The sequence below is a fragment of the Lampetra fluviatilis genome, chromosome 78 (assembly GCF_964198595.1).
Source record: "Lampetra fluviatilis chromosome 78, kcLamFluv1.1, whole genome shotgun sequence".
In the NCBI taxonomy this organism is placed as follows: domain Eukaryota; kingdom Metazoa; phylum Chordata; class Hyperoartia; order Petromyzontiformes; family Petromyzontidae; genus Lampetra; species Lampetra fluviatilis.
Window position 1 is genome coordinate 3,212,863 of NC_136352.1, and position 27,955 is coordinate 3,240,817.

General features: G+C 44.0%; 1 protein-coding gene and 1 pseudogene across 2 annotated transcripts; both read right to left on the bottom strand.

Moving 5' to 3' along the window:
* LOC144953542 (uncharacterized) lies at positions 1-27,701 on the bottom strand. The gene is made up of 2 exons (XM_078884089.1): positions 27,632-27,701; positions 1-3,864 (listed from the first exon to the last, which is right to left on the bottom strand). The coding sequence occupies exon 2, from the start codon at positions 3,852-3,854 to the stop codon at positions 1,692-1,694; it is 2,163 nt and encodes a 720-aa protein (XP_078740215.1). The 5' UTR covers positions 3,855-3,864; positions 27,632-27,701; the 3' UTR covers positions 1-1,691.
* Positions 12,840-27,719, bottom strand: LOC144953564 (uncharacterized; annotated as a pseudogene). The gene is made up of 2 exons (XR_013640832.1): positions 27,632-27,719; positions 12,840-16,676 (listed from the first exon to the last, which is right to left on the bottom strand). The product of XR_013640832.1 is annotated as an uncharacterized LOC144953564 (transcript).
* Between the last annotated feature and the right edge of the window lie 236 nt (positions 27,720-27,955).

Genomic DNA, 27,955 nt, shown 5'->3' on the forward strand with positions numbered 1-27,955 from the left:
GCAACTTTAATCTCAAAAAAATACGTGACATTCTAATATGCAAACTCTTATGCTAAGAATGCCAACACAGTACTCCTGGAGATGTCCTCCTCATTGATCCGTACATTTAACCCTCAAAAATGATGTTTGTCAAACTGGGTAACAGAACAATTGGCTCATTCTTCAGAGTAAGGTGATCATACACAGCGACAGGAAAACGTGTTTTAATTAATGTGACAATATTCATACGAACGGTAATAAAGAAACGTGCCTAAGCAAAGGTAGACCTCAATGAATTTGTTAGATTATGCAATTAACGTAATGCCTTGAAATAATGGTGTGCGGTAGTGTGCTTGCATGTCTAACAAATGTTCATCAATTGGCTAAGGGCTTTAATACATTCGCAGGCAAGATTCTGTGATGAAAATAAAGCTTTTAACACAATTGTCTCCCTGTGTGTGTGTATTCGGTTTGGGCAGCGTTCCCCACAATCCCATAACGGGTTGGAAGTGTTCAAAAAAATTTGCATCAGACTTGCAGTCTCTGTCAAAAAGGGGCGCTGTGGCCTTTGAAGTCGTGACCTATTGTGCAGGAGTGTGCTTGCTGTCACCATGTATGCTGTCCTCTCATCACGAGTTGGAAGTATTTTTTTTTATTCACCTCTTATAGCTTGGTACCGTACCACTTTCCGCAGTTTTGACTCTGCAAGTGACTCGAAGTACGTTTAGAGCAACATTCACTGCACTCACGTCGCTGTTTGGAATTCTTGCATGGTATTTGATATATTAGGGGAAGACGCCCCCCTGCATACATAATTTACTGCTACCACGTGCTGTTAGCTACTGGAAGACGAAGGCGTTTGGTGAGACTCTGATCCCGTGGAATATATTATCTTGTTCGTGAGATTGACATATTTCACATTGTATCTCTTCTGAATGACCCTAGGTCTAATACTTTCATAATTATTATTTGGTTCATGCTTAACCAAGATATGGTATACCGTAGTTGTTACCGAGTATATTCCGAGGGTTTTATTAACCTTTGTTCCCCGTCTATATCGCCAGGGATCTGTGCTTCTTATTCTCAAGTATATTTTGATATCCTGAGGTTGAACATATAGCTAAGCTTCGAACTTCACTGTTGTATTTTTAAAAACCCAGTCAGCTCATGATGATTAACTGCCCTTGGGTAGATTTCAAAGTCCAAGGGAGGTTCGTGACCCCTGCTGTTTCTATCTTATGGTTTGCCATTTTTTAAATTAAATTGTATTACTTTCCAAGCAGGCTTGTGAGTTATTATCCTCCACCGGTCTGGTGGCAAGGTAGGAGGCAGGGGGGGCGACTCACCCTTTCTGTGCCCCCGCGCTACATCCCGATCAAAATTATTACCAAAAAAGGCAGAATCACTTCATAATTTTTTTTGGAAAGGCATATGCACAACATGCTCTTCGAGTGTTTGTGATGAGATATGATACAAAACTCCGAGCTGCTGAGGCGATTAAACAAGCATCATTATAATATTATAACATTATGAACGCTTGGGAGCGTATTGGCTCTGGCTCGTGGTTAGAGATCTACCCAACCCACAGGTCTGCAAATACTGGCCCCTCTTACTCGGCAGGCTGAACCTACGAATTGAGTGTGTAACGTCACTTTAATGTAATTAAAGACCTGTGACAAAGGTGAATCTACTGGGGCTTCATTGTCTCAAGCTTACATATCTACCGGGTCTCCATTTGACTTTGTATTGTCTAAGAAGTCCACCCACACCTCCACTTCCACAAACTCCTGGGAGTTACCTCGCTCTGCCTCACAGTCAGAATTCTCCTCCTGCTTCACATTGCCTCCATCGATGTGAAGGTCACATTTTGGAGTTGAATCTTCATCTTCACATTTTACCATCGCTTCTTCGCTCTTCACCATCACTTCTTCACATTTCACCTTTTCAAAATCCACCTTGACACATTTCATTGCGTCCAAGCTGGAATTAAATTCTGGTTCTTTTTTCAGCAGGGATGGGCTCATTGCAGCACTTGGACTTACACAAGCCGATTTCAGACTCCGCTCCTTGGGGATCTTGTGATGCCTGTGTGTTCTCTGGTGTCTTTGAAGATGTGATGACCGTGCAAATGCCTTCCCACACACAGTGCACTTGAAGGGTTTCTCCCTTGTGTGCTTTCTCTGGTAACTATGAAGATTAGATGACTTTGCAAATGCCTTCTCAAACATAGTGCACTTGCAGGGTTTCTCTCCTGTGTGTATTCTCTGGTGTCTTTTAAGATTTGATGAATGTGCAAATGCGCTTCCACATACAGTGCACTTGAAGGGTTTCTCTCCTGTGTGTATTCTCTGGTGTTTTTTAAGATGTGATGACTCTGTAAATGCCTTCTCACACATAGTGCACTTGAAGGGTGTGTCTCCTGTGTGCGTTCTCTGGTGAATATGAAGATTTGATGGATTTGTAAATGCCTTCTCACACAGAGTGCACTTGAAGGGTTTCTCTCCTGTGTGCGTTCTCTGGTGGCTCCGAAGAGTTGATAACGTTGCAAATGCGCTTCCACACACAGTGCACTTGAAGGGTTTCTCTCCTGTGTGCGTTCTCAGGTGTGTTTTTAGATATGATGACTTTGTAAATGCCTTCTCACACATAGTGCACCTGAAGGGTTTCTCTCCTGTGCATGTTCTCTGGTGACTCTGAAGATTTGAGGACTTTGCAAATGCCTTCTCACACACAGTGCACTTCAAGGGTTTCTCTCCTGTGTGCGTTCTCTGGTGTGTTTTTAGATGTGATGACTCTGTAAATGCCTTCTCACACAGAGTGCACTTGAAGGGTTTAGCTCCCGTGTGCGTTCTCTGGTGGCTCTGAAGATTTGATAACATTGCAAATGCCTTCTCACACACAGTGCACTTGAAGGGTTTCTCTCCTGTGTGTATTCTCTGGTGTCTTTTAAGAAGTGATGAATCTGAAAATGCCTTCTCACACACAGTGCACCTGAAGGGTTTCTCTCCTGTGTGTGTTCTCTGGTGTTTTTTAAGATGTGATGACTCTGTAAATGCCTTCTCACACATAGTGCACTTGAAGGGTTTCTCTCCTGTGTGCGTTCTCTGGTGACTCTGAAAATTTGATGACTTTGCAAATGCCTTCTCACACACAGTGCACTTGAAAGGTTTCTCCCCTGTGTGCGTTCTCTGGTGTGTTTTAAGATGTGATGACTCTGTAAATGCCTTCTCACACATAGTGCACTTGAAGGGTTTCTCTCCTGTGTGCGTTCTCTGGTGATTTTGAAGACTTGATGACTTTGCAAATGCCTCCTCACATACAGTGCACTTGAAGGGTTTCTCTCCTGTGTGTGTTCTCTGGTGGTCGTGAAGAATTGATGACTCTGTAAATGCCTTCTCACACACAGTGCACTTGAAGGGTTTATCTCCTGTGTGCGTTCTCTGGTGTCTTTGAAGATTTGATAACTTTGCAAATGCCTTCTCACACACACTGCACTTGAAGGGTTTCTCTCCCATGTGTGTTCTTTGGTGTTTTTTAAGATATGATGACTTTGCAAATGCTTTATCGCACAAAAGGCATTTGAAGGGTTTCTCTCCCCTGTGTGTTATCTGGTGTCGTTTCAGAGGAGATGAACCTGAAAATACCTTTACACACAAACTGCACTTGAAAGGTTTCTCTTCCGTGTGTGTTCTCTGGTGGATCTGAAGAGTTGATGACTGTGCATATGCCTTGTCACACACAGTGCACTTGAATGGTTTTTCTCCTGTGTGAGTCCTCTGGTGGTGTGTCAAACTTCCAGTAAGATCCGTGCTGTTTGCATACTGGTCGCATTGTTTCCTTCTTGTACCGAGCTGTGCCGAGTCCCTTTGCTCCATCAGACCAATTCTGCTGAGGAAGAGTCAGAGGAAGCGTCAGCTGCAGACAGAAAACATATCCACACCATCTACATCAGTATCAAGGCACAGAGGAATGCACATATATGCACAGTCACACATGACTTACACATCTATACTTATTCATATATTCATGATAAAGTGAAAATAATTCCCCAATTCATCACGTGGGCTGTTAGGGCACACAATGAGAGGGCCAATGGTCATAAACATGCCTGGATGCTCTAGTATCTTCAAAATGAATGTTTACCCAAAACTCCAAGCACACAATTTCGGCTGTCTAGCTATGAAAGGAATATTTAAGAAAAATGCAGCTATAATAGCAAAGTGTGTTGAAAATAATACTATTTGTATTATGCAGAAATACATAAATTAATGTTCAATCGAAACTTTGAGGTGGAAGCCAGGCTCAGATTTGCTTGAATGCTCGGATGAACAGATCTAACTTCAGCTGAATGTGCTGAGATATTTTCCTGACTGTTTCCATTCTTACAAAAAGTCCCAGAGGAAAACTAAATTAAACTATTGTTTTGATTTAACCTACATGTTCAATAGTTAATATACTTTACTGCAAATACAAACTTGACACTGTCACACACCCGCATGGTAAAAAGGTGGTGGTGTGTCCAAAACCATGCCTGGTCACCTTCATCTGCTCAGTATTAATGCTTCCTCACACTTCACCATGTAATTAATATAATAGGGTTGTTCCCCTTTTTTCTGGCAACAAAACTGAAACCATTTTACAAGGAGTCATGCGTGCATTAACCACAATACTTGCAGTCAAAATGCAAACAAAAAACCACTAATATATGAATTGTCCTTGAAACTGATTGGTCCACACCAGAGACAGCGTTCTTTAGAGCCTCGTCTCAATTGGTGCTAGACCAGATGACACCAAAAGGCGGACAGCTCAAAGACAATGCACTATCAAAGTAATGAGGGCTCGGGGTAAGCATCTACATCATTAGACCTCCTTTGCCAGTACCAAAATATAATAATAATAATAGGGTTGTTCCCCTTTTTTTCTGGCAACAAAACTGAAACCTTTTTACAAGGATTCATGTCTGCATTAACCACAATATTTGCAGTCAAAATGCAAAAAAAATCACGGATACTACATGCAATGTCCTTGAAACTGATTGGTCTACACCAGAGACAGCTTTCTTTCGAGCCTAGTCTCAAACAGTGTTAGACCAGAGGACTCCAAAAGGCGAAGGAGGTTCATGGTATAACAATTTAGTACTATTAATGATTATATTACTACGCTGAGCGCGCGCCAAAGCACACATCTGCGCATGCGTGAGGCCGGGGGCCCTGCATGGGTCTAAGCCTTATCACAGCACTGTTAATATTCTTGGTTCTTTCGGTACAGTCACGTAGATAGAAAAATCTTAATAAAAAATGAGTTAATAAAAATCGAAATAGTAAAAATAATTAAAAAACACTAATGTAGATAGGCCTGTGGATTGTAGCAATGGTTATTAAGCTGGGTGAGTGTACTGGCAGTCTATAATGTGGATTGTAGCAATGGTTATTAAGCTGGGTGAGTGTACTGGCAGTCTATGATGTAGACTAGCATCATTCTTAACCTCGATGAGTGTACTGGCAGTCTATAATGTAGGCTGTAGCCTGCTTATTAAGTTTGGTGAGTGTACTGGCAGTCTATAATGTAGACTGTAGCCATGTTTATTCAGCTGAGCGAGTGTACTGGCAGTCTATAGACTTATTCTTAGTAATTGATAACCATTTCTATAGTCTACATCATAGACTGCCAGTGCACTCACAAAACTTAATAACCAGGCTACAGTTTACATCAGGGGTCTTCAAACTACGGTCCGCGGGCCACATGCGGCCCACCGAGGGCATTTATCCGGCCCATGGTCACTAATTGGGCTGCGCTGGTGAGCACTAATTGGGCTGCGCTGGTGAGCACTAATTGGGCTGCGCTGGTGAGCACTCATTGGGCTGCGGTGGTGGGCACTGATTGGGCTGCGGTAGCGAGCACTGATTTGGCTGCGCTGGTGAGCACTGATTGAGCTGCGGCGGTGGGCAATAATTGAGCTGCGGCGGTGGGCACTCATTGGGCTGCGCTGGTGAATGGTTCAATGGGCCAATTGACTGGACTTGCCCCCCAGGCCTAAGGCTGCCAGCCCTCCCCTGGCTGCGCTTGACTGGCTCTCCCTCCCTCAGCTCCCTCACTTGCCCCTCGGCTCCACTCCCAGTGATATTCCCGTGTGCTGAGTAAATGATAGAGGGGTAATAACAGAGTGATCTCTGATCTCTGGAGGGGCTGCCTGCTGTTTTCCCGTGCTGGTCAGTGACAGACAGCCGAGGAGTAGGAAACCCAATTGAAATGACAGTAAGTGCATTTATATTCTGATTGCTATTCAATTATATGAGGTTATATGTTGTATGTTGTGTAAGCCCCGGTTCATACTGTTGCGATCTCTGAGCAGTGCGAGTTCAGCCATGTGCTTGTATGGCTGAACTTGCATTAGATTCGGAAGAAAAAAGTCACATGTGCCTTCTTTTTTCCTGCAGTGGAATCGGATCGCATGAGTCTTCTCCCCCATGCGATCAGATTCCTATGCGAGTTCGCAGATCGCACTGCGATCTGTGAACAAAACTGCAGGTGTAATTAACTTTTTAATGGCACCCGCACCAGTGTGAGCCTGGGGTAAAAGCGGAGTTCCCCCAATCAGACTGCATTGATGGGCAGTGCAGTCTGTATGTCTCTGTGTGGGCAAAGTTATTGCTGGTATATTGTTTTTGTAGCGCTGTATATATATTGGTATTTTACTAATAGCAATTTTGACTCCCTAGGAAACAATGATGTCAAGAAAGAGAAAAATTGACTCGGAGTGTAGGATATTCAAAAAACAGTGGACTTATGATTACTTTTTCATGCAGTACAAGGAAAGAGCTGTGTCTGATATGCCAGAATATAGTGTCTGTGTTCAAAGAATACAATTTACGTCGACACTATTAAACTCAACATAAAGATAAATATGATTGTTTGGTCGGAGAAGTGAGAAAAGATAAAATATTAAAACTGAAAAATACATTAACAACTCAGCAAAATACTTTTGTGAAGCAGAAGCAGCTAAATATTTCATCACTGCGAGCAAGTTTTCAAGTTGCCAAGCTAATAGCGTGCACTGGCAGACCATTCGTGGAGGGAGAATTTGTTAAAGAATGCCTTCTTTCTGTTGCCAAAGAGATGTGTCCAGAGAAGGCCGATTTATTTAGTACAGTGAGTCTTTCAGGACCTACAATTATACGGAGGATTGAAGAAATGGGACACAATTTGCATCAGCATTTGCAAAACTCCACAAAAAAAACTTTCCTATTTTTCCTTGGCACTCGACGAAAGCAATGATGTGCGTGATTCTGCACAACTTCTAATTTTTATTCGTGGGACGAATGACTATTTCGAAGTCACAGAAGAGCTTGCTGCACTGCAAAGCATCAAAGGAACAACTACAGGAGAGGATATCTATGAAAAGGTTTGCCAAACTGTGAATGGTTTGGAGCTGAACTGGGCTAAACTAGCCAGTGTGACAACTGATGGTGCTCCTAGCATGGTGGGGTCTAAGAAAGGAGTAATTGCTCGTATTAACCAAGAGATGGACAAACATAACCATTCTCATCCAATAGCCATACACTGCCTCATCCACCAACAAGCGCTGTGTAGTAAATCACTCAAGTGGGACTCTGTTAACTTCATTAGAGCTCATGCACTAAACCACAGACAATTTCAGGAATTTCTGTCTGAGCTAAATGTTGACTATGAAGATGTTCTGTACCACACAGAAGTCCGTTGGCTGAGTCGAGGGAGAGTTTTGAAACGTTTCTATGACTTACTTCCACAGATTACAGCTTTTCTGTTTTCAAAAAACAAAGAAGTACCAGAGCTCAATGATGCAGAATGGAAATGGCACCTTGCCTTTCTGACAGATGTAACAGAGCTACTCAACAGTTTCAATGTGCAACTTCAAGGAAAGGGGAAGCTCATCTGTGAAATGCAATCACATGTCAAAGCATTTGAAGTAAAATTAGGCCTCCTCATCAAACAAGTGAAGGAGGAAAACTTCTGCCATCTCCCCACAACTCAAAATCTGTTAGCGAAAAAACCATTGGTTGCATTCCCAAACAAAACATGTGTGGATTCACTGGAAAAATTGCAAAAGGAGTTCCAATTTAGATTTAAAGAGCTTCATCTCCATGAACAGGACATACAGCTTTTCCGTAACCCATTTTCTATTGACATTGAAAATGTGGATACAATTTACCAAATGGAACTGGCTGAACTGCAGAATTGTGACTCTCTGAAAGACGCATTCAAGTCAAGCAGCCTTCATAATTTCTATGCATTTCTCCCCTCTGAGACATATCCTCATCTCAGGAACCATGCACTCAAAATGGCAACCATCTTTGGCAGCGCTTATGTCTGTGAACAAACTTTTTCCAGAATGAAACATTTGAAATCTCCAACCAGATCTAGACTAACGGATGCACACTTGCATCACTTGTTACGACTAGCAGTGACAAATATGGAACCGGACATTGACCATCTCATTAGCCAAAAGCAGGCCCATAGTTCCCATTGAAATACTGGCAAGTTTGTTGATTTAACTTTACTGCTCTTCATTTTAAATATTGTATTTGTTCCCGTTTTGTTTCTTCACTTCAAAATAAGATATATGCAGTGTGCATAGGAATTTGTTCATAGTTTTTTTAACTATAGTCCGGCCCTCCAACGGTCTGAGGGACAGTGAACTGGCCCCCTGTTTAAAAAGTTTGACCCCTGGTTTACATGAATGGTTATTTTTATTATTATTCACGTTATTATTCACATTATTTGTATTATTTTTCTATCTACATGACTCAACGAAAGAACCAAAGATTACTATTATAGAGTTAGTATAGCTACTACTGCAGCCAGTACACACTGCTATAGATATTGTATAGCTACTACTACAGCCAGTACACACTGCTATAGATATAGTATATCTACTACTACAGCCAGTACACACTGCTATAGAGTTTGTATATCTACTACTACAGCCAGTACACACTGCTATATAGTATAGCTACTACTACAGCCAGTACACACTGCTATAGATATAGTATAGCTACTACTACAGCCAGTACACACTGCTATAAAGTTTTTATATCTACTACTACAGCCAGTACACACTGCTATAGAGTTAGTAAAGCTACACAAAGTGTAGTATAGCTACACTTTGTTGTGGGCAGGTCGCTTCTGAAAACAAGAGCGGTATAGCAGCTGAAGTGGGCTTGGCCTGGTAAGATAAAACAACTGTAGAAATATTTAAAAGAAACAAAGTTTCAAAGTAGTGAGCCAGATGAAGACAAATTAAACTTAAGCAGATAATTAAAGCCAATGCAATCAGGCGAGGGCAGGAAGCAAGGCCACGCATGGGTAGGCCCCGCGTTGTAATGTTCCAACCTGGACATCGATTCCATACTCGCTGCTACTCAATTGATATCCCTACGAGAAGAGCGAGGCTCTACCTGGGTAAACAACAACAACCACCACAACAACCACCACGATGTGAACTTCTCACCTCAGATCTCAGTGAGCGCGCGCGCCGAGACCGGCAGCTTCCTGGTATCTCGTGACGTCACGCGGCAGCACGAGGTGACATTACGTCACTAGCGGGGTACACCTCCCCCTCACGCCGATGAGGTAATGCAGTGGTGACGTCAGAGAGCGGGGTTAGAGTTTAAGTTCATTAAGATACCTATTCCATTGATCCCTCTATTGAACATTTACACTTTGGGTGCGTGAGCTCGACAACGTGAAGATTGTGTGTACAAACTGTGTATACAGTGTGTGTGTGTACAAACTGTGCAAACAGTGTGTGTTGGGCCGTCCATAAAAGACGTCACGCAACTGGGGAGGGGACGGTCAGACATTTGTGACGATAAGTGACGATGGGGGGGGGGGTGTAATAAATGTGACGTCACATCAAAATGCGCAACTTTAATAAATATAGACAACACGTTCGACTTAATTAAATAGACTTTTTAATAAATGTTTTCTATTACAACATCAGAGTGTAGCGCCACATTAAATACGCACTACAACGACAATAGTTTAAAGCGATTTGAAGCATGTTTTTTTTTGGGGGGGAGGGTGGGCAGAGCTTTGTGACATAATATTTGAGGGGGGGGGTCTGACTTTTTGTGACGTCGTGTGATGAAAGGGGGGGGGGGGTCAAAATCGTCCAAAATCGCGTAACGTCATTTATGGACGGCCTCTGTATACAAACCGTGTACACACACACGGTGCGCGCGCGCACAGTGTGTGTGTACACTGTTAGCACAGTAGGGGGCACAGGTGGTGCATAGGCCAGTCATCTCAGTTGAACCATGGCACCTGAGTCTGCCCTGTGACCTCCTGCCGGCGGGAGTTCGACACTTGACTTGGCCTTAACGTGCACATAGCCTGGCGCAAGCGCCATGGGGACATCACCACCACGTATTGGCGAATGGCAGTCATTGCTTTTGTTAGTGTATTTGTGTATACAGTGTATGTGCAGACTGTGTGTACGCTGTATATACATTGTGTGTACACAATACGTCTACCCTGCGTATGTGGACAGTGTGTGGGTGGTCCGAATCAGTCGAGCGGCATTATCTTTTAATCAGCTCTGCAATGCTGTGTGGAAGCTACCTAGCCTGTCGCTCTGCATGAAGCTTCGGGTCTTCTCGGCAACAGTCATGCCCTCCGTTCTCTAGGCATGTGAAATGTGGACCCCTCTAAATGAAACATCTGCGTAGAACCACTGGCTGGCATGCCAACACTCAGATTGAGGGAAGCCAAGTGGTAGCGCATTCTCTATTTATTGCAGAGGTTCAAGGTTCAAATCCGACAGGCACCCCTGGCTACTCCAGTAACCTCAACCAAAATATGCACCGTCTGCTTAAAGAGTGGATGTAAAACATATTGTGTTATTCAAAATACATAGGTCTTTGCATGTTGGTGTCATTGTCAAAATTTGGGAAATTCCAAATATCCAAAAATTGCACAACTGAGATTACACGTTAATTATCGCCCGACTGACTGACAGACTCATGTCCACATGCAGGCTGGTGCTGGGCCACCTTATGCCACACAAGAGGCAGCTGCCACTTAGGGGTGCTCTTCGATTGTTTGTGATGAGATATGATACAAAACTCCGAATTGCTGAGGCAATTAAGAAAGTTTAACACGTAGGCTTTCGCGACCAATATCATCCATAAGATATTCATATTCTTAGGTTTTTTCGGTAAAGTCACGTAGGTAAAAAATTTAAATTAATAAAAGTAAAATAACAAATTTAAATCACGATGTTTCGGAGGCAACACAAGCTTCCGTCTTCAGGTGGAACCGTCACAGCACGGCAGCTGTATCAAGTAAATGAGAGATTACAAGAGATACCACTCCGTATATATAATGGTTGAGGGGGGGGGAAGGGCCAGGAACGGCCCACTTTTTATTATTATGGTAAGGTGCGGCTTGAGACTACGGCTAGACTGTATAACAAATGACTGAGCCTTTATTATGGTGAGGTGCGGCTTGAGACTACGGCTAGCCTACATAACAAAATGCTGCAAATGAGACCGAGCATCTGCCATGTAGATGGTAAAAGCACAAAAAGCAGGTCAGGAAGAAACAGCCTCCTGCTATGTTGTTTGGTGGGTAAAACTTATAGCAGGAAACCAGTGTGTGAAAAAAGCTAAACCTGGTAAAACAAAACTGGCTGACTATCAGTAACCTGTACAGTAACTCAAGAATAGTTGTCTGTCAAATAAGATGGTCCAAATAAGTGTAGTTAAATCTTTTTTGCATGGTTAATCACATCTTTCCAATGATTACTCAGTTTGTAACCATCATCACGGTTGAAATTATGTCTGTTTGTATATTTGTATGGCTTCGTGTACAAACCTTTGATGGTAGCCAGGAGGTTTGCAGAGCACCTTGGTCTCGGAAAAGACAATTTCATGAGAGCCCACAGAGTTTTAGCAATGATCGGCAACAGCCGAAGAATCAGTTCTGCCGTGTTTCAGATCTGACTTGTGCTCGCGGACACGATCAGAGACATGACGTTTCGTTTCTCCAATGTAGCAATCACCACAACTGCAACTCAGTTTGTAGACTCCAGGATACTGTAAGTCAGGAACGACATCCTTCACAGACTTTACCGTAAAAACCTAAGAATATGAATCCTTGCAGTCACGAGCTTCAAATCTAGAATCATCCATAAGATTTTTTTTGGGTTAGATCGCGTAAATATAAATGCGCACTCTCTAGTCGTCTAGCCTAGCCTAAACACAACCCTGCCCGTGTAGCACCGATGGCGCTGACCGAGACAGCCTACAACTATCTGGCCGCACAATATCTAGCGAAGATGACAGTGACGACGACACGAGCCCACTTCCAGAACCAGCAGCGCTGAGCTCCCGCTCTCAGCTGCTTTTATTGTACCCAGCGTGGCCTGGCTCTGCATTGGTCGCACCTTTCTTCTCGAACCCTCTAGCAGGTTCCAGGGGCTTCCAGATAGGGTCTTCCATGCCCATTGCCCCAGTTCCTCCACCCTGCCGACACATTCGTGTATATGCTCACCGGCGTGTGTATTATTTGTCCACCGCAGTTGCCGTTGCAACTGCAACCGGGGGACAGGCAGAGCAACCCCAACCCCGAGGAACACCATCAACACGAAAAAACTATTTACCCCAAAAAAAAAACCTTGGTTGCAACACTTCCCGCGACCATACAACACAACCGCAGTGTCTCCCGCAAACCATAACCACGTAGTGCAACTCCGGCGCCCCCCGCGGACCGCCAACAAAAAGGACAACCCGTGGCACCCCCCCACAAGCCGCCAACACGCAGCGCAACTGCGGCATGGGCAAGAACCCCATCAGGGACCACATAACCGTGACGCCCCCCCCCCCCCCCCCCCACGAGAGCCGATAACACAAGCCAAACAATATACACAACCCCCCCAAATCCCACCTTACAAGGGAGAGTCCGCCTTTACCAGAACATAGCTCACGTGAGCCGGTCCTCGACACTTGTTACCCCCGCCTTGGCAGGGTTTGCATTCCTTGAGATTCCGAGGAATGGGAACAAAAAAACAATGGCCGAAGGGCACGGCCCTTTCCTGAAATCTGCAGTAGCATCTAATCAGATCCAGTCCCTGACACTTTGCACACGGCAGTTACGGAAAGCATCAGAGACTGGTATCCGGTGCAGCTTGGGAAAATGTTGCCGGCAGGTCGGAGTGCTACGGTGGCGTTGCCGGCACCCTACTGACACCCCGGCATTCTATGGCGATGTGGCTCGGCTGACCACACCTGAAACACTTGGCCGTGGGACCCCAGGGCGGAGGGGGCTTCGCCGGTTGCCAACCCACCCGTGGGGGCCTTCTCCCGTGCGTCCCCAGGCCGCACACCACAGCCACCATGTCCTCCTCCCGCCACGGCCAAGCCTCCATTTTGGGCCAATGCTGGCAGGCCTCGTGGCCCTGAATTTCCCGGGCCACCTTATAAATACAACCCTGACCATGTAACACCAATGGTGCTGACCGAGACAACCAACAACTATCCGGCCGTGCAATATCTTCCCAAGACGGTATTGACGAAGGCGGCGAAGATGACAGCCACGACGAGATGAGCCCACTCCCAAAACTGACAGCCCTGAGCTCCCACTCTCAGCTGCTTTTATGCTACCCAGTGTGGCCTGGCTCTGCCCTGGCCGCGCCTCCCTTCTCGAAACCACTAGCAGGTTCCAGGAGCTTCCATATGGGGTCTTCCATGACCCTTGCCCCAGTTTTTCTGCCCTGCCGACTAACCCGTGTATATGCTCACTGGCGTGTGTATTATTTGTCCACCGCAGTTGCCGTTGCTGGACAACAATCGGCGTTATTACACTACACTAGTACAGCACACCGGTGTGTTGGAGAAAAAATCACGTAGTGGCGGGTTTCACCAAACATTGAAATTAACGCGTTCTTATTATGGGCAATTAAGCTCCACATGAATGCAAATATTATCATAATATAGTGAATGCTTGGGCGCTTATTGGCTCTTACTCCTGGTTAGAGATCTACCCAACCCATATGTCCACAAATACTGGCTGCTCTTACTCTGCAGGTTGAACCTAGGAATTGAGTGTGCAACTTCACGTTATTTTAATTAAAGGCATGTGACAAAGGTGAATCTATTGGAGCTTCATTGTCTCAAGCTTACACATCTACCGGGTCTCCATTTGACTTTGTATTGTTTAAGAAGTCCAGCCACACCTCCACTCCCACAAACTACTGGGAGTTGCCTCGCTCTGCCTCACAGTCAGAATTCTCCTCCTGCTACACGTTGCCTCCATCGGTGTGAAGGTCCGATTTTGTAGTTGAATCTTCATTTTCACATTTTACCGTCACTTCGTCGCTCTTCACTGCCGCATCTTCACATTTCACCTACGCCTCTTCAAATTTCACCTTGATACATTTTAAAGTGTCCAAGCTGGAATTTTCTTGTAGTTCTTATCATTAAGGATGGGCGCCTGGCAGCACTTTTGACTTTCACAAGCCTCTGCTCCTTGGGGATCTTTTGATGCCTGTGTAATGGGTTCATATTAGGCGCACACACTTCTTGGGAGACAACACTCATTTCTTAATGAACACAACAGTGACTCAACAGTTACTCTTACTTTACACATAGGGTGTGACCACCGACCTACCCTAGCTAACACACACTTATCTCTTAGCTACTCTAGCGTGACCCAGCCAGGTGGCTGCTGGCGGTCCGCTCACTGTAGGCATTCTCTTCTTGGCATCTTCACGAGGCATCTTCATTCTCGGCACGGGCAGCCTCGAACCCCGAGGCTGCTTATATGGGCCTTGGCGTGCCCGGCCTCACCCTGGCCACGCCTCCCTTCGAGCACCCTCTCGAAGCCCCCCTACTGTCCACGTGCCCCCCCTCGGTCCCCCTCGGATTCGGTCACGTGTCCAGCACCGGCCCTGACGTCATTCCCGCCTCCAGCCGGGATGACGTCATGTGTGTGTGCAGACCCACGTGGTCGTAACGCAGTGACGTCACACGTGTGCGTGTGTACACAGCAGCGACACCACAATCATTACACCTGTGTTCTCTGGTGATTTTTAAGAGCAGGTGAACCTGGAAATGCCTTCCCACACACACTGCACATGAAGGGTTTCTCCGTGTGTTCTCTGGTGGATCTGAAGAACTGATGACCGTGCAAATGTCTTTTCACAGACAGTACTTTCTTTGGTGTTCTTTTAGTCTGTGACAAAAGTGCATTTATTGGAGCTTCATTGTCTCAAGCTTACACATCTACCGGGTCTGCATTTGACTTTGTATTGTCTAAGAAGTCCACCCACACCTCCACTTCCACAAACTGCTGGGAGGTTCCTCGCTCTGCCTCACAGTCAGAATTCTCCTCCTGCTTCACGTTGCCTACATCGATGTGAAGGTCCCATTTTGGAGTTGAATCTTCATCTTCACATTTTACCATCGCTTCTTCGCTCTTCACCATCACTTCTTCACATTTCACCTCTTCAAAATCCACCTTGATACATTTCATTGCATCCATGCTGGAATTAAATTCTGGTTCTTTTTTCAGCAGGGATGGGCTCATTGCAGCACTTGGACTTGCACAAGCCGATTTCAGACTCCGCTCCTTGGGGATCTTCTGATGTCTGTGTGTTCTGTGGTGTCTTTGAAGATGTGATGACCGTGCAAATGCCTTCCCACACACAGTGCACTTGAAGGGTTTCTCTCCTGTGTGCGTTCTCTGGTGGTCGTCAAGACTTGATGACTGTGTAAATGCCTTCTCACACACAGTGCACTTGAAGGGTTTCTCCCCTGTGTGCGTTCTCTGGTGGTCGTCAAGACTTGATGACTGTGTAAATGCCTTCTCACACACAGTGCACTTGAAGGGTTTCTCCCCTGTGTGCGTTCTCTGGTGGTCGTCAAGATTTGATGACTGTGTAAATGCCTTCTCACACACAGTGCACTTGAAGGTTTTCTCCTCTGTGTGCATTCTCTGGTGTTTTTTTTAAGATGTGATGACTCTGTAAATGCCTTCTCACACACAGTGCACTTGAAGGGTTTCTCCCCTGTGTGCGTTCTCTGGTGTTTTTTAAGATGTGATGACTCTGTAAATGCGCTTCCACACACAGTGCACTTGAAGGGTTTCGCTCTTGTGTGCTCTCTGGTGTCTTTTAAGACTTGATGACTCTGTAAATGCCTTCTCACACATAGTGTACTTGAAGGGTTTCTCTCCTGCGTGCGTTCTCTGGTGACTCTGAAGATTTGATGACTTTGCAAATGCCTTCTCACACACACTGCACTTGAAGGGGTTCTCTCCCATGTGTGTTCTTTGGTGTTTTTGAAGAGATGATGACTTTGCAAATGCTTTATCGCACAAAAGGCACCTGAAGGGTTTCTCTCCCCTGTGTTATCTGGTGTTGTTTCAGAGGAGATGAACCTAAAAATACCTTTACACACAAACTGCACTTGAAAGGTTTCTCTTCCGTGTGTGTTCTCTGGTGGATCTGAAGAGTTGATAACTGTGCATATGCCTTGTCACACACAGTGCACTTGAATGGTTTTTCTCCTGTGTGAGTTTTCTGGTGCTGTGTCAAACTTCCAGTACGATCCGTGCTGTTTGCATACTGGTCGCATTGTTTCCTTCTTGTACCGAGCTGTGCGGAGTCCTTTTACTCCATCAGACCAATTTTGCAGAGGAAGAGTCAGAGGAAGCGTCAGCTGCAGTCAGAAAGACATATCCACACCATCTACGTCAGTATCAAGGCACAGATGAATAGCATATATACAAAGTCACATATGACTTACACATCTATACTTATTCATATATTCATGATATAGTGAAAATAATTCCCCAATTCATCACGCGGGCTGTTAAGGCACACAATGAGAGGGCCAATGGTCATATGCCTTGATGCTCTAGTATCTTCAAAATTAATGTTTACCCAAAACTCCAAGCACACAATTTCGGCTGTCTAGCTATGAAAGGAATATTTAAGAAAAATTCAGCTATAATAGCAAAGTGTGTTGAAAATAATACTATTTGTATTATGCAGAAATACATAAATTAATGTTCAATCGAAACTTCGAGGTGGAAGCGAGGCTCAGATTTGCTTGAATGCCCGGATGAACAGATCTAATTTCAGCTGCATTTGTGCTGAGATATTTTCCTGACTGTTTTCATTCTTACAAAAAGTCCCAGAGGAAAACTAAATTAAACTATTGTTTTGATTTAAGCTACATTTCCAATAGTTAATATACTTTACTGCAAATACAAACTTGACACTGTCACACACCCGCATGGTAAAAAGGTGGTGGTGTGTCCAGAACCATGCCTGGCCACCTTCATCTGCTCAGTATTAATGCTTCCTCACACTTTACCATGTAATTAATTCAATATGAATCAACATAGCAGGGGCCCACAACAAGTTCAGCTTTCACTTACACTATGTAACACGATTTTTGTCCCTGGATGGCTAGTGTTATATTTTTTATTGGTTATGCCCACACACTTCCCTTTCGTGACCAGGACTTTACGTTAAGGAATGACACAAATGAACACATTTTCTCATTGAAAATAGGTAAATTTCAAAATATCACTGTCCTGGTCACAAAAGCAAAGTTTGTGGGGAATAATAAGCAATTAGAAAATAACACTTACTACGCAGGGCCAATTTTTTTTTGTTCCGTAGTGTTATCAATCATGTTTGCTGTCGGCGATAATCAAACTAATTGTTGAGTTCATAATGCAGTGAAATAACTGCGCTACAGCTCCCCACAAAGATACACATGCATTTCACATGGATCATTAACATCTGACCTATAAACGTCATTATTTCTGTCTGTGTGTCTGTCTGTGTACAAAACTTGCGAAGGATTTGGTTTAAAACAAAAGAACCCAGGTACCACACCATAAGCCCTGTAAGTGAGCCAGTGCTATTCCATTTTCGCATCAGTCTACTTTAAAGTATCTTCTTGGTTCTTTCGGTAAAGTCACGTAGAAGGGAAGTAATAAAATAATAAAAATAAAATACGTAAAAATAAAACCAGGTCCGTCGAGGCGACAGAGTCCGTCGAGGCGACAGACTCCAAGCACGTGTGCTGTTTCATTCAGACGCTGTCGCCTCGACGGACCTGGTTTTCACCTGAGGATGGCTGCTTGCGTTGTGGCCGAAACGTCGTGAGAATTATTTTATTGTGTTTTATTTTTATTATTGTATTACTTCCCTTCTACGTGAATTTACCGAAAGAACCAAGAAGATGAATCCCTGCAGTCACGAAAGCTTTAAATCGAAATTTACTTTAAAGTAGTTAAATAAAAAATGTAGTGCTAAAGTCATGTATATAAAAAACTATTTTCAAACTTATTTACTCTATAAAAGTTTGTGTGTGCGTGGGCACGTCCATGTGGGTGTGTGAGTCTACATATGTGTATGCGTTGTGTGTGCGAGTTCGTGTGTGTGTGTGCGATGAATCAGATGCCTTCTATGACCTCCTGTCACAGGTGCTAGCTCAAGTGGTCCCACGGGATAGAGTCATCTTGTTGGGTGACTTCCATGCCCGAGTTGGTCATGATGCTGGCACCTGGTCTGGAGTGATTGCAAGGCATGGGCCAGATCAGCTTAATAACAACGGTAGGAGGCTACTCGATGCATGCCGGGTCCAAGCAAGAACATCTTCTGGACTACATAGTGACGGAACAGCGGATGCGGGCCCATGTCCTTGACACCAGGACCTACCGTGGAGCTGATCTGCCCATCGACGTCTCAAGATGGCGGCGGCGTGTGCAGCGGTGTCAGTTGGAAAACAATCAAAAGTATCGAAAAGGCATCTAACACAGATAATCTGCCCGTTGAGCTTAACCGAAATGGGGAATATTTTTCAGAGCCCCAAAAAATAGTTGACAATTTTAACCTTCATTTTTCTGATAATGTATTGGGAGTCACCCCTGCGCATGCAAATTCCTACACCCCTGTCCAAACATTAAACGAATTGTTTCCAGCCAATCCACGAAAGTAATGTTCTGAAACAACTGTCCTACCTCAAAGGGTCTTCCTCTACCGGAGCAGATAGTATTCCCGTCTTTGCTCTGCTAACTGTTGGTCACCTAATATACAAACCTATAGCCCATATTTTCAACCTGTCCATCAAAGAAGCATCAATACCTCTAGAATGGAAACATTCATATGTTCGTCCACTTCACAAAGGGGGCCCTAAAGATGATCCAAATAACTACCGACCAATCTCAATTTTGTCCCCGTTGATGAAAATTTTAGAAAAATTATTGAACTACCAAATTAGCAGTTTCCTGTCCGACAACATTTTATTACATCGAAAACAATCTGGGTTCCGAAAAAAATACAGCACCACATCTGCTGCATTAGACTCTCTGAATCACATTTACAGTAGCCTTGATAATAAGCAGTACTGCGTAAGTCTTTTTCTTGACTTGTTCAAAGCCTTTGATACAGTCGACCACAACACCCTGCTTAGTAAACTAAGTTGCCTCCGTTTCTCCAAACACGCAGTAGAATGGTTAAAAAATTACCTCTCTTTTCGCACCCAAACTGTACTCACAGATGGTTGGAGGTCAAACAGTGTTAAGATAACAAAAGGGGTTCCACAGGGTTCAATCCTCGGCCCCCTCTTGTTCTCTCTTTATGTCAATGAATTGGGCACTGACCTGGATCATTCCATGGTAAATCTTTTTGCAGATGACACGATACTGATTACTGCTGGCCGCTCTCTGGATGACGTGATTGCTAAGCTCCAGGGGGATTTCAACAAACTACAACATCAGCTAGTTGCTCTTAAACTAGTCCTGAATACCTCCAAAACCAAGGTGCTATGCTTCTCACCAGGACTAAAGCAGGAAGTAATTTTTCCCCAATTACATTCCTTAAATAATTATCAAATAGAGCAAGTCAAGATCTATAAGTATATCGGGGTCATTCTTGATTCAAAACTGAAATTTGAAGATCACATTGATTATATTCGTAAAAAAACTTTAATTAAAATTGGTTTTCTGTATCGACACAAGCACTGCTTCCCCCCTATGTTCCGTTTGGAATTGATAAAAGCTACCATACTGCATGTACTTGATTACTGTGACATCGTGGATAAATCAGCCCCAAGTACTGTACTGAAGAAGCTTGACTCAATGTATCACTCGGCCTTACGATTTGCATTGAACTGCCCATATAGGACTCACCACTGTGATCTCTACATTGGGTCAAACTTAACATCTCACAATGTTCGACGGCTTGTGCATCAGATCTTATTTATTCATGATGTACTTGCAAAAAAATCCGCAGATTACCTGCTGGATCTCCTCTCTGTTTCAAAGAACAAATTTGACCTAAGGTCTTCGCTCATTTACCAGCTTCACATTCCCTATTGCCGTACAAATACTGGAGGAAGGGCCTTTGCTATTGATGCCCCCAGGGTCTGGAATGCTATTGCCAATAAACTGCAACTTGAATCACTACCTATGAGATCTTCACTCAAAACTGCTCTAGAGGAGTTGTACACCTCTAGCTGCCACTGCAATTTAGTGGCCTAAAATACAATGTTTCGCTCCGGATGATTGCTGCAAAGTATGACCTGTGTTTTGATTTAGTGTGCTGATCTTAAAAGGTGCATTGAAAAATGTTGATACTCCGACTGATGCTCCTACTGTTGTGGAGTGACTCATGCAGCCAGCTATGGCTGCAGAATTTGGTAGTACCTGTTGTTTATGTAGTTTATTGTGAAAATTCGGTCACAGTTCCTATGACCACTGTTTCATTGCTTTTATGGCTTTATTTTGATTTTCGAAAAGTTTTTTGGTTTGGCCATGTTTGTTTGCTGTAGTACAGAGTTAGACTGATGGCCTTAATCTAAGTTGTCTTGTGGTTGTTGTTGTTTGACTTGCATCCCACTGGGATTTTTGCACAGTGTTGGTGTACGGTGCTTTTTATGCAATATTTTGCTGTCTTTTCTTGGATTTTCTGTTTGCACATAGTCACTATAAGATGTATTCTTGTTCATGTTTTTGTTTGTTTCGGTTGCACCCGATTTAAGAGCCGAATGGCTCACAGGGCTATACCTAATAAATGAACTTGAACTTGAGTTGTGCTGCGTGAGTGTGAGGTGTGCATGAGAATGAGCTGCGTGTGAGCTGCGTGTGAGCTGTGTGTGTTTAAATTGAGATTGGCGGCTTAATCGAGACGCCGTGCCCTGTGCATTGTGCTGAGGAAGGCCCGTTTGCAGACACGTCGCCTCTATATATATTGCCAAACGTGTTTGAGTTTTTGTCTTGTGCACCACTGCCTAAGCAGCAGCATCACGCAACAGGCTGTTATGCGGCGTGTGTGGCTTACGGTTAAGCGGTGTGTATGGCTTAACGACGAGTGAGGGAGCGAGGCCTTGCCTGGATTGGGCCGAGGCCTCCACCCCCCCCACCCGCCGATTGGAAGCAGTGGCGCAGCGTGGGGAAGGATAAACTCAACTTAAAGGGATACAGCTAAAGGATAAAGCCTACGTGTTCGACAAACTAAACTTGTTCTTTGATCTAATGTTCTAATGTTCACGCCGTCAACTCGCCGACATCTTCGAGATTTTAACGGAGGCTGCTTGGTTGAGGATTCGAAATAACCACCTCACCACGATCACTGTGGGGGTATCGTGAGTAACCGCAGCAACAACTACTGCAGCTGTGCCACGGGTGGGGTGGAGGCAGCGGCGGCGGCTGCAATCCATCAGGGCTGACTCGTGGCGGTGTTCACTGCATGGAGAGAGACGCCACCACCCACACGGAGGTTGCGGCCTAGCTCGCGCCCCCCACGCACCCCCCTGCTTGCCTGGATATCCCTGCCGGCGAAGGTGCGATGCATTGAGAGCGACGCCACCCACACAGAAGTTGTGGCCTAGCTCGCCCCCTCAAGCTCCTCCAAACACTCTAGCACACGGGCAAGAAGCCGTGTATGTGTGACGAGTGCGGCAAGACATTTCTCAACACTCGGCCTACAAGTATTTTTTTTTCTTTTCGCTTGTGTGTTAAACTGTGTGCAACCCTGATATTTTAAAGATGGCAATTCTCCTGCTGTGTATCCTACTGCTGTCCCTCCCAGCTATATCTAGTGCCACACTCAACTCTACAAACGGCTACCCGCCTAACTTCGCGTCCATACTTGTTGCTCAATTTTCCACTACACCTGCTAATGAAACAGCTTATAGACATATTCTTGGTTCTTTCGGTAAAGTCACGTAGAAGGGAAATAATAAAATAATATTAATATAAAACAATAAAAATAATATTTATATTATTTTATTATTTCCCTTCTACGTGACTTTACCGAAAGAACCAAAAATATAAATCCCTGCAGTCACGAAAGCTTTAAATCAAAAGCTTATAGACACTTCTAACCCTATCTTTGTCCCATTATTTCACCAGTACTCCTTCCAAACTTCATTCTGCTCTTAAAAATATAACCAACTGCGAGCTGCTGCTATTCGTCCAAGGTTCGCCGCTCTTCATCCTTTCACAGAAAATACCTGTGCAGACTATTAATTCTACTTGTCATGTTTCTGGGTGGTATTGAGCTTCATCCTAGCACAAATGAAAAGAACTCGTATAATTCTGTAGATTTTTCTGGCAGAAAAGGTGTCGGTGTTCTACATGTCAACATCAGAGGGCCTGTGATTAAATTAAGTCAACTAAAACTTGAAGAGGCAAATCTGGACCGGGATATTTTTTGCCTAAAAGAAACATTCCTCACTCCTGCCTTTAATGACTTGCAGATTACGATTGGCAACTACAACCTTTCTCGGCGTGACCGAGGATCTAAAGGAGGTGGAATTGCCATCTATGTTCGTAATACTATTGCATGTTCACCAGCTCACTAATTGTTTAAAAAAAAGTTGCTTTGAAGGTCTGGCTCTCAGAATAACTGTCCCAAATAATCAACAGATATTGGTAGTGTGCTGCTATACCGCCTAGTGGGAAGGATGTTGAAGCTGCGTCTGCACCGAGAGAGCTTCTTGGGGGGCTCCCTAAAGGTGAAATAATTTTAGTGGGTGATCAAAATTGGAATTGGCTAAACCCGCCGGCCGTGGCCACAAATTTTGCAGATGAATTTAGCCTGTTTCAATAAATGTCCCCACAATACCCAACCTAAAAAATCCGGGACAGTCATCTCTGCTAGATGTGCTATTGACAAATGCCCCTCACAATTTTGTACTGACTAATGTTCTGGCTAATAGCCTAAGTGATCACTCCTTCATATTTGGGGTGAGATCATCAGCCAGACCCAAAGCCCCCCCTAAATTGGTTGAGAAGCACTCCGAGAGAAACTTTAGCATTCAGGAATTTACTAATGATGTGCTTCACTCGGTTATTGACAAGGTCTGTGATATCCCCAACCTGACTACAGCTTGGGAGACCTTCAGAAACACGTTTCTCCAAATTATTAACAAACATGCTCCGTTTGTATAGATTTAAAACTAAAGGCAACTGCCCACCATGGTTTGATCCTTTGATTACTAAGCTATGAAAACTAGGGACAAGGCTTGGGCATGTGCTCAGAAAATTAATTTGATCAATGACTGGCTAGAATGCAGGATTTTAAGGAATAGATGCGTCAAAAAAATACGGCATGCAAAAAATGCCTACTTTTCCTCCACTCTCCTGGAATCAAGTGGAAATGCCAGGATCTGCTGGAAAACAACATTTTTTTTCGAAAAGGCATCCAAAACAGATAATCTGCCCATTGAGCTTCCCCGAAATGGGGAATATTTTTCAGAGCCCAAAAAATATGTTGACAATTTTAACCTTAATTTTTCTGAAGCTGGTAACCTTTTTGATAATGTACTGGGAGTCACCCCTGCTCATTCAAATTCCTATACCCCTGTCTAAACATTGAACAAATTTAGTTTCCAGCCAATCCACGAAAGTAATGTCATACCTCAAAGGGTCCTCCCCTCTAACGTAGCAGATAGTATTCCCGTCTTTGCTCTGCTAACTGTTGGTCACCTAATATATAAACCTATAGCCCATATTTTCAACCGGTCCATCAAATAAGAATCAGTACCTCAAGAATGGAAACATTCCTATGTCCGTCCACTTCACAAAGGGAGCCCTAAAGATGTGATCTTAATAACTACCGACCTATCTCAATTTTGTCCCCGTTGACGAAAATTTTTGAAATAATTATTGAACTACCAAATTAGCAGTTTCCTGTCCAACAACAATCTATTACATCTAACACAATCTGGGTTCCGAAAAAAATACAGCACCACATCTGCTGCATTAGTAGCCTTGATAAAATGTAGTACTGCGCCAGTCTTTTTCTTGACTCGTCCAAAGCCTTTGATACAGTCGACCACAACACCCTGCTTAGTAAACTAAGTTGCCTCGGTTACTCCAAACATGCAGTAAAATGGTTAAAAATGTACCTCTTTTCTCGCACCCAAACTGTATTCACAGATGGTTGAAGGTCAGTGTTAAGATAACAAAAGAGATTCCACAGGGTTCCATCCGTCGGCCCCCTCTTGTTCTCTCTTTATGTCAATGACTTGGGCACTGATCTAGATCATTCCAGGGTAAATCGTTTTGCAGATGACACGATACTGATTACTGCTGGCCGTTCTCCGGATGACGTGATTGCTAAGCTCCAGGGTGATTTCAACAAACTACAACATCAGCTAGTTGCTCTTAAACTAGTCCTGAATACCTCGAAAACCAAGGTGCTATGCTTCTCACCAGGACTAAAGCAGGAACTTCATTTTCCCCAATTACATTCCTTAAATATTGATCAAATAGAGCAAGTCAAGATCTATAAGTATCTTGGGGTCATCCTGGATTTAAAACTGAATTTTGAAGATCACATTGATTATATTTGTAAAAAGACAAAAATAAAAATTGGTTTTCTGTATCGACAGAAGCACTGCTATGTTCCATTAGGAATTGATAAAAGCTACCATACTGCCTCTACTTGATTACTGTGACATCGTATATAATACAGCTCCAAGTACTGTACTGAAGTAGCTCGACTCAATTTATCACTCGGCCTTAAGATTTGCATTGAACTGCCTATATAGGACTCACCACTGTGATCTCTACATTGGGTCAAACTTAACATCTCTTAACATTCGACGGCTTGTGCACCAGATCATATTTATTCACGATGTACTTACAAAATAATCTGCAGACTACCTGCTGGTTCTCCTCTCTGTTTCGAAGAAAAAGTATGTGACCTAAGGTCTTTGCTCATTTACCAGCTTCACATTCCTTATTGCCGTACAAAAACTGGAGGAAGGGCCTTTGCTATTGATGCTCCCAGGGTCTGGAATGCTATTGCCAATAAACTGCAACTTGTATCACTACCTATGAGATCTTCACTCAAAACTGCTCTAGAGGAGTTGTACACCCCTAGCTGCCACTGCTATTCAGTGGCCTAAAATCAAAAGTGTCGCTCCGGATGACCGCTGCAAAGTATAATCTTGTGTTTTGATTTAGTGTGCTGATCTTTAAAGGTGCATTGAACATTTTTGATACTCCTACGGATGCTCCTGCTGTTGTGGAGTGACTCATGCAGCCAGCTATGGCTACAGGGTTTGGTGGTACATGTTGTTTATGTGGTTAATTGTGAAATTTCGGTCACAGTTCCTATGATCACTGTTACATTGCTTCTATGGCTTTATTTTGTGATTTCGAAAAGTTTTTTGGTTTGGCCACGTTTGTTTGTTGTAGTACGGAGTTAAACTGATGGCATTAATCTAAGTGGTCGTGTGGTTGTTGTTGTTGTTGTCGTTTGACTTGCATCCCACTGCGATTTCTGCACACAGCGTTGGTGTAATGTGCTTTTTCTGGAAGACTTTGCAATTTTTTCCTGGATGTTTCTGTTTGTGCATAGTCACTTTAAGATGTTTTCTTGTTCATGTTTTTTGTTTGTTGCGGTTGCACCCGATTCAAGAGCCGAATGGCTCACAGGGCTAAACCAAATAAATTAAACCGAAACTGAAACCCCCTGCTCTCTGACGTCACAACTCCGCAATACCTCATCGGTGTGAGACGCTTGAGGTGTACCTCGCTAGTGACATCATGTCACAAAACGCCTTCTCACACAGGAAGGTGTTTGCCTTCAGGGAAGTCGTGTACTGTATACAATTATGTGAGTCGCTTGTAACTGCTTTCCCGTTAATTGTTGCCAATTATGGACTTGGACTGTTGTCCTCTCATAGAGTCCCTGGCACCTAATAATATGCCACACGGTGGCAGTGGGAGTTCGCAAAATGCCGATTTATCTATTTATTTAAAAGGGAAATGTGTGGATACGTGTCTGTTCGAAATGTTTAGCATACTTCCCAACATGCCACAAACATGAAATTTGGCATGTGGGTAGGTTCCATACTGTACACAATGTACACAGTATAAAAATAGACTTTTATATTTGGGGGGGGGGAAATGACCATGAAGTATGTGGCGTCAACCCGCATCACACCTGAGTTAAGCGCTCTGCAATGCTTATCCCTACCATATGGCTCTTCGCGCGCTGTACTTCTAGAGCTGTTAACAGTGTGCAGGTTGGTGCTTCCCTCTAGGCCGATGAAGCCATTGGCTTCTCGGAGTTTCAATACAATCCGTGCGAAGAACGGGTACAACTGATATCTTTAATATAAAGCAGGAATTACATCTGTTTGTTTGTGTGAAGCAGCAAAAACTCTCCAACGCTGAGCTCTGGCTACATGAAATTTTCACAGCTTATGCTGTCTGGAATTTCTAAGCGAACGCAACTATTTTCAGCTCGCCACGTCATTCTCTTCCCGAGTTGTCAAAATCGACCTTACATAGAAGTGGGTTACGGTTGAATATCCTCAAGTGAAAACATCCGATTTAGGTAAATTGATGTGTTTCGGCTTTTTTCTTTCTTGCAAGCATACATTTTTTCAGGGATTTTCAGTGAAAGATAATGGAATATGAAATTTGAAATTTATCCAAGACAAGAATCCAAGTCCAAGGCGAAGCCGGGTAGTGAAGCTAGTTACTAATAAACCTCAATGATCCGCTCAAAATTAGGGATTTTGATCGGATCGTTGGGGGGGCACGTGCCACCCCAACCCCACTGGCTCCACCACTGTCACACACTGGCACGGTTCACAGGTGGTGGTGTGTCCAGACCCACGCCTGGCCACCTTCACCTGCTCAGTATTAATGCTTCCTCACTCCACCAAGAAATTCATTGAGGATCAATCAACACAGCTGAGGCTGCGTGTCTTTCTCTCTCCCCGTGGTCGCGTTGATTTCCTTCCCGATCCCCGGGTTTCCCCTCCACATGTAGAGAGTGACCACCGCCACGTGTCTAGAGTGAACACCGCCACGCGTCCAGAGTGAACACCGCCACACGTCCAGAGTGAACACCACCACGTGACGAGAGTGAACACCGCCACATGTCCAGAGTGAACACCGCCACGCGTCCAGAGTGAACACCACCACGTGTCTAGAGTGAACACCGCCACACGTCCAGAGTGAACACCGCCACGCGTCCAGAGTGAACACCGCCACGCGTCCAGAGTGAACACCGCCACGCGCCTAGAGTGAACACTGCCACACGTCCAGAGTGAACACCGCCACGAGTCTTGAGAGAACACCACCACGCGTCTAGAGTGAACACCACCACGCTGTTGACAAGCCCCACCTTGTTGTTATTGTTGTTGTGGGCAGGTCGCTTCTGAAAACAAGAGTGGTACAGCAGCTCAAGCGGGCGTGGCCTGGTAAAAAAAAAACCGTGAATATTTAAAATAAAAACAAAGTTAGAAAGTAGCGAGCCAGGTGAAGAGAAATTACAACTTAAGCAAGATACTCTTTGGTTCTTCGGTAAAGTCACGTAGAATAAATAAATAAATTTTAATAACAGAACTACGGACGTTTCAATTGCAACACAAGCAATCATCATCAGGTACAAATGAAAGAGAAAAAAAACCTAGTAAACTTACAAATGTTATGCAATACAACACAGAGA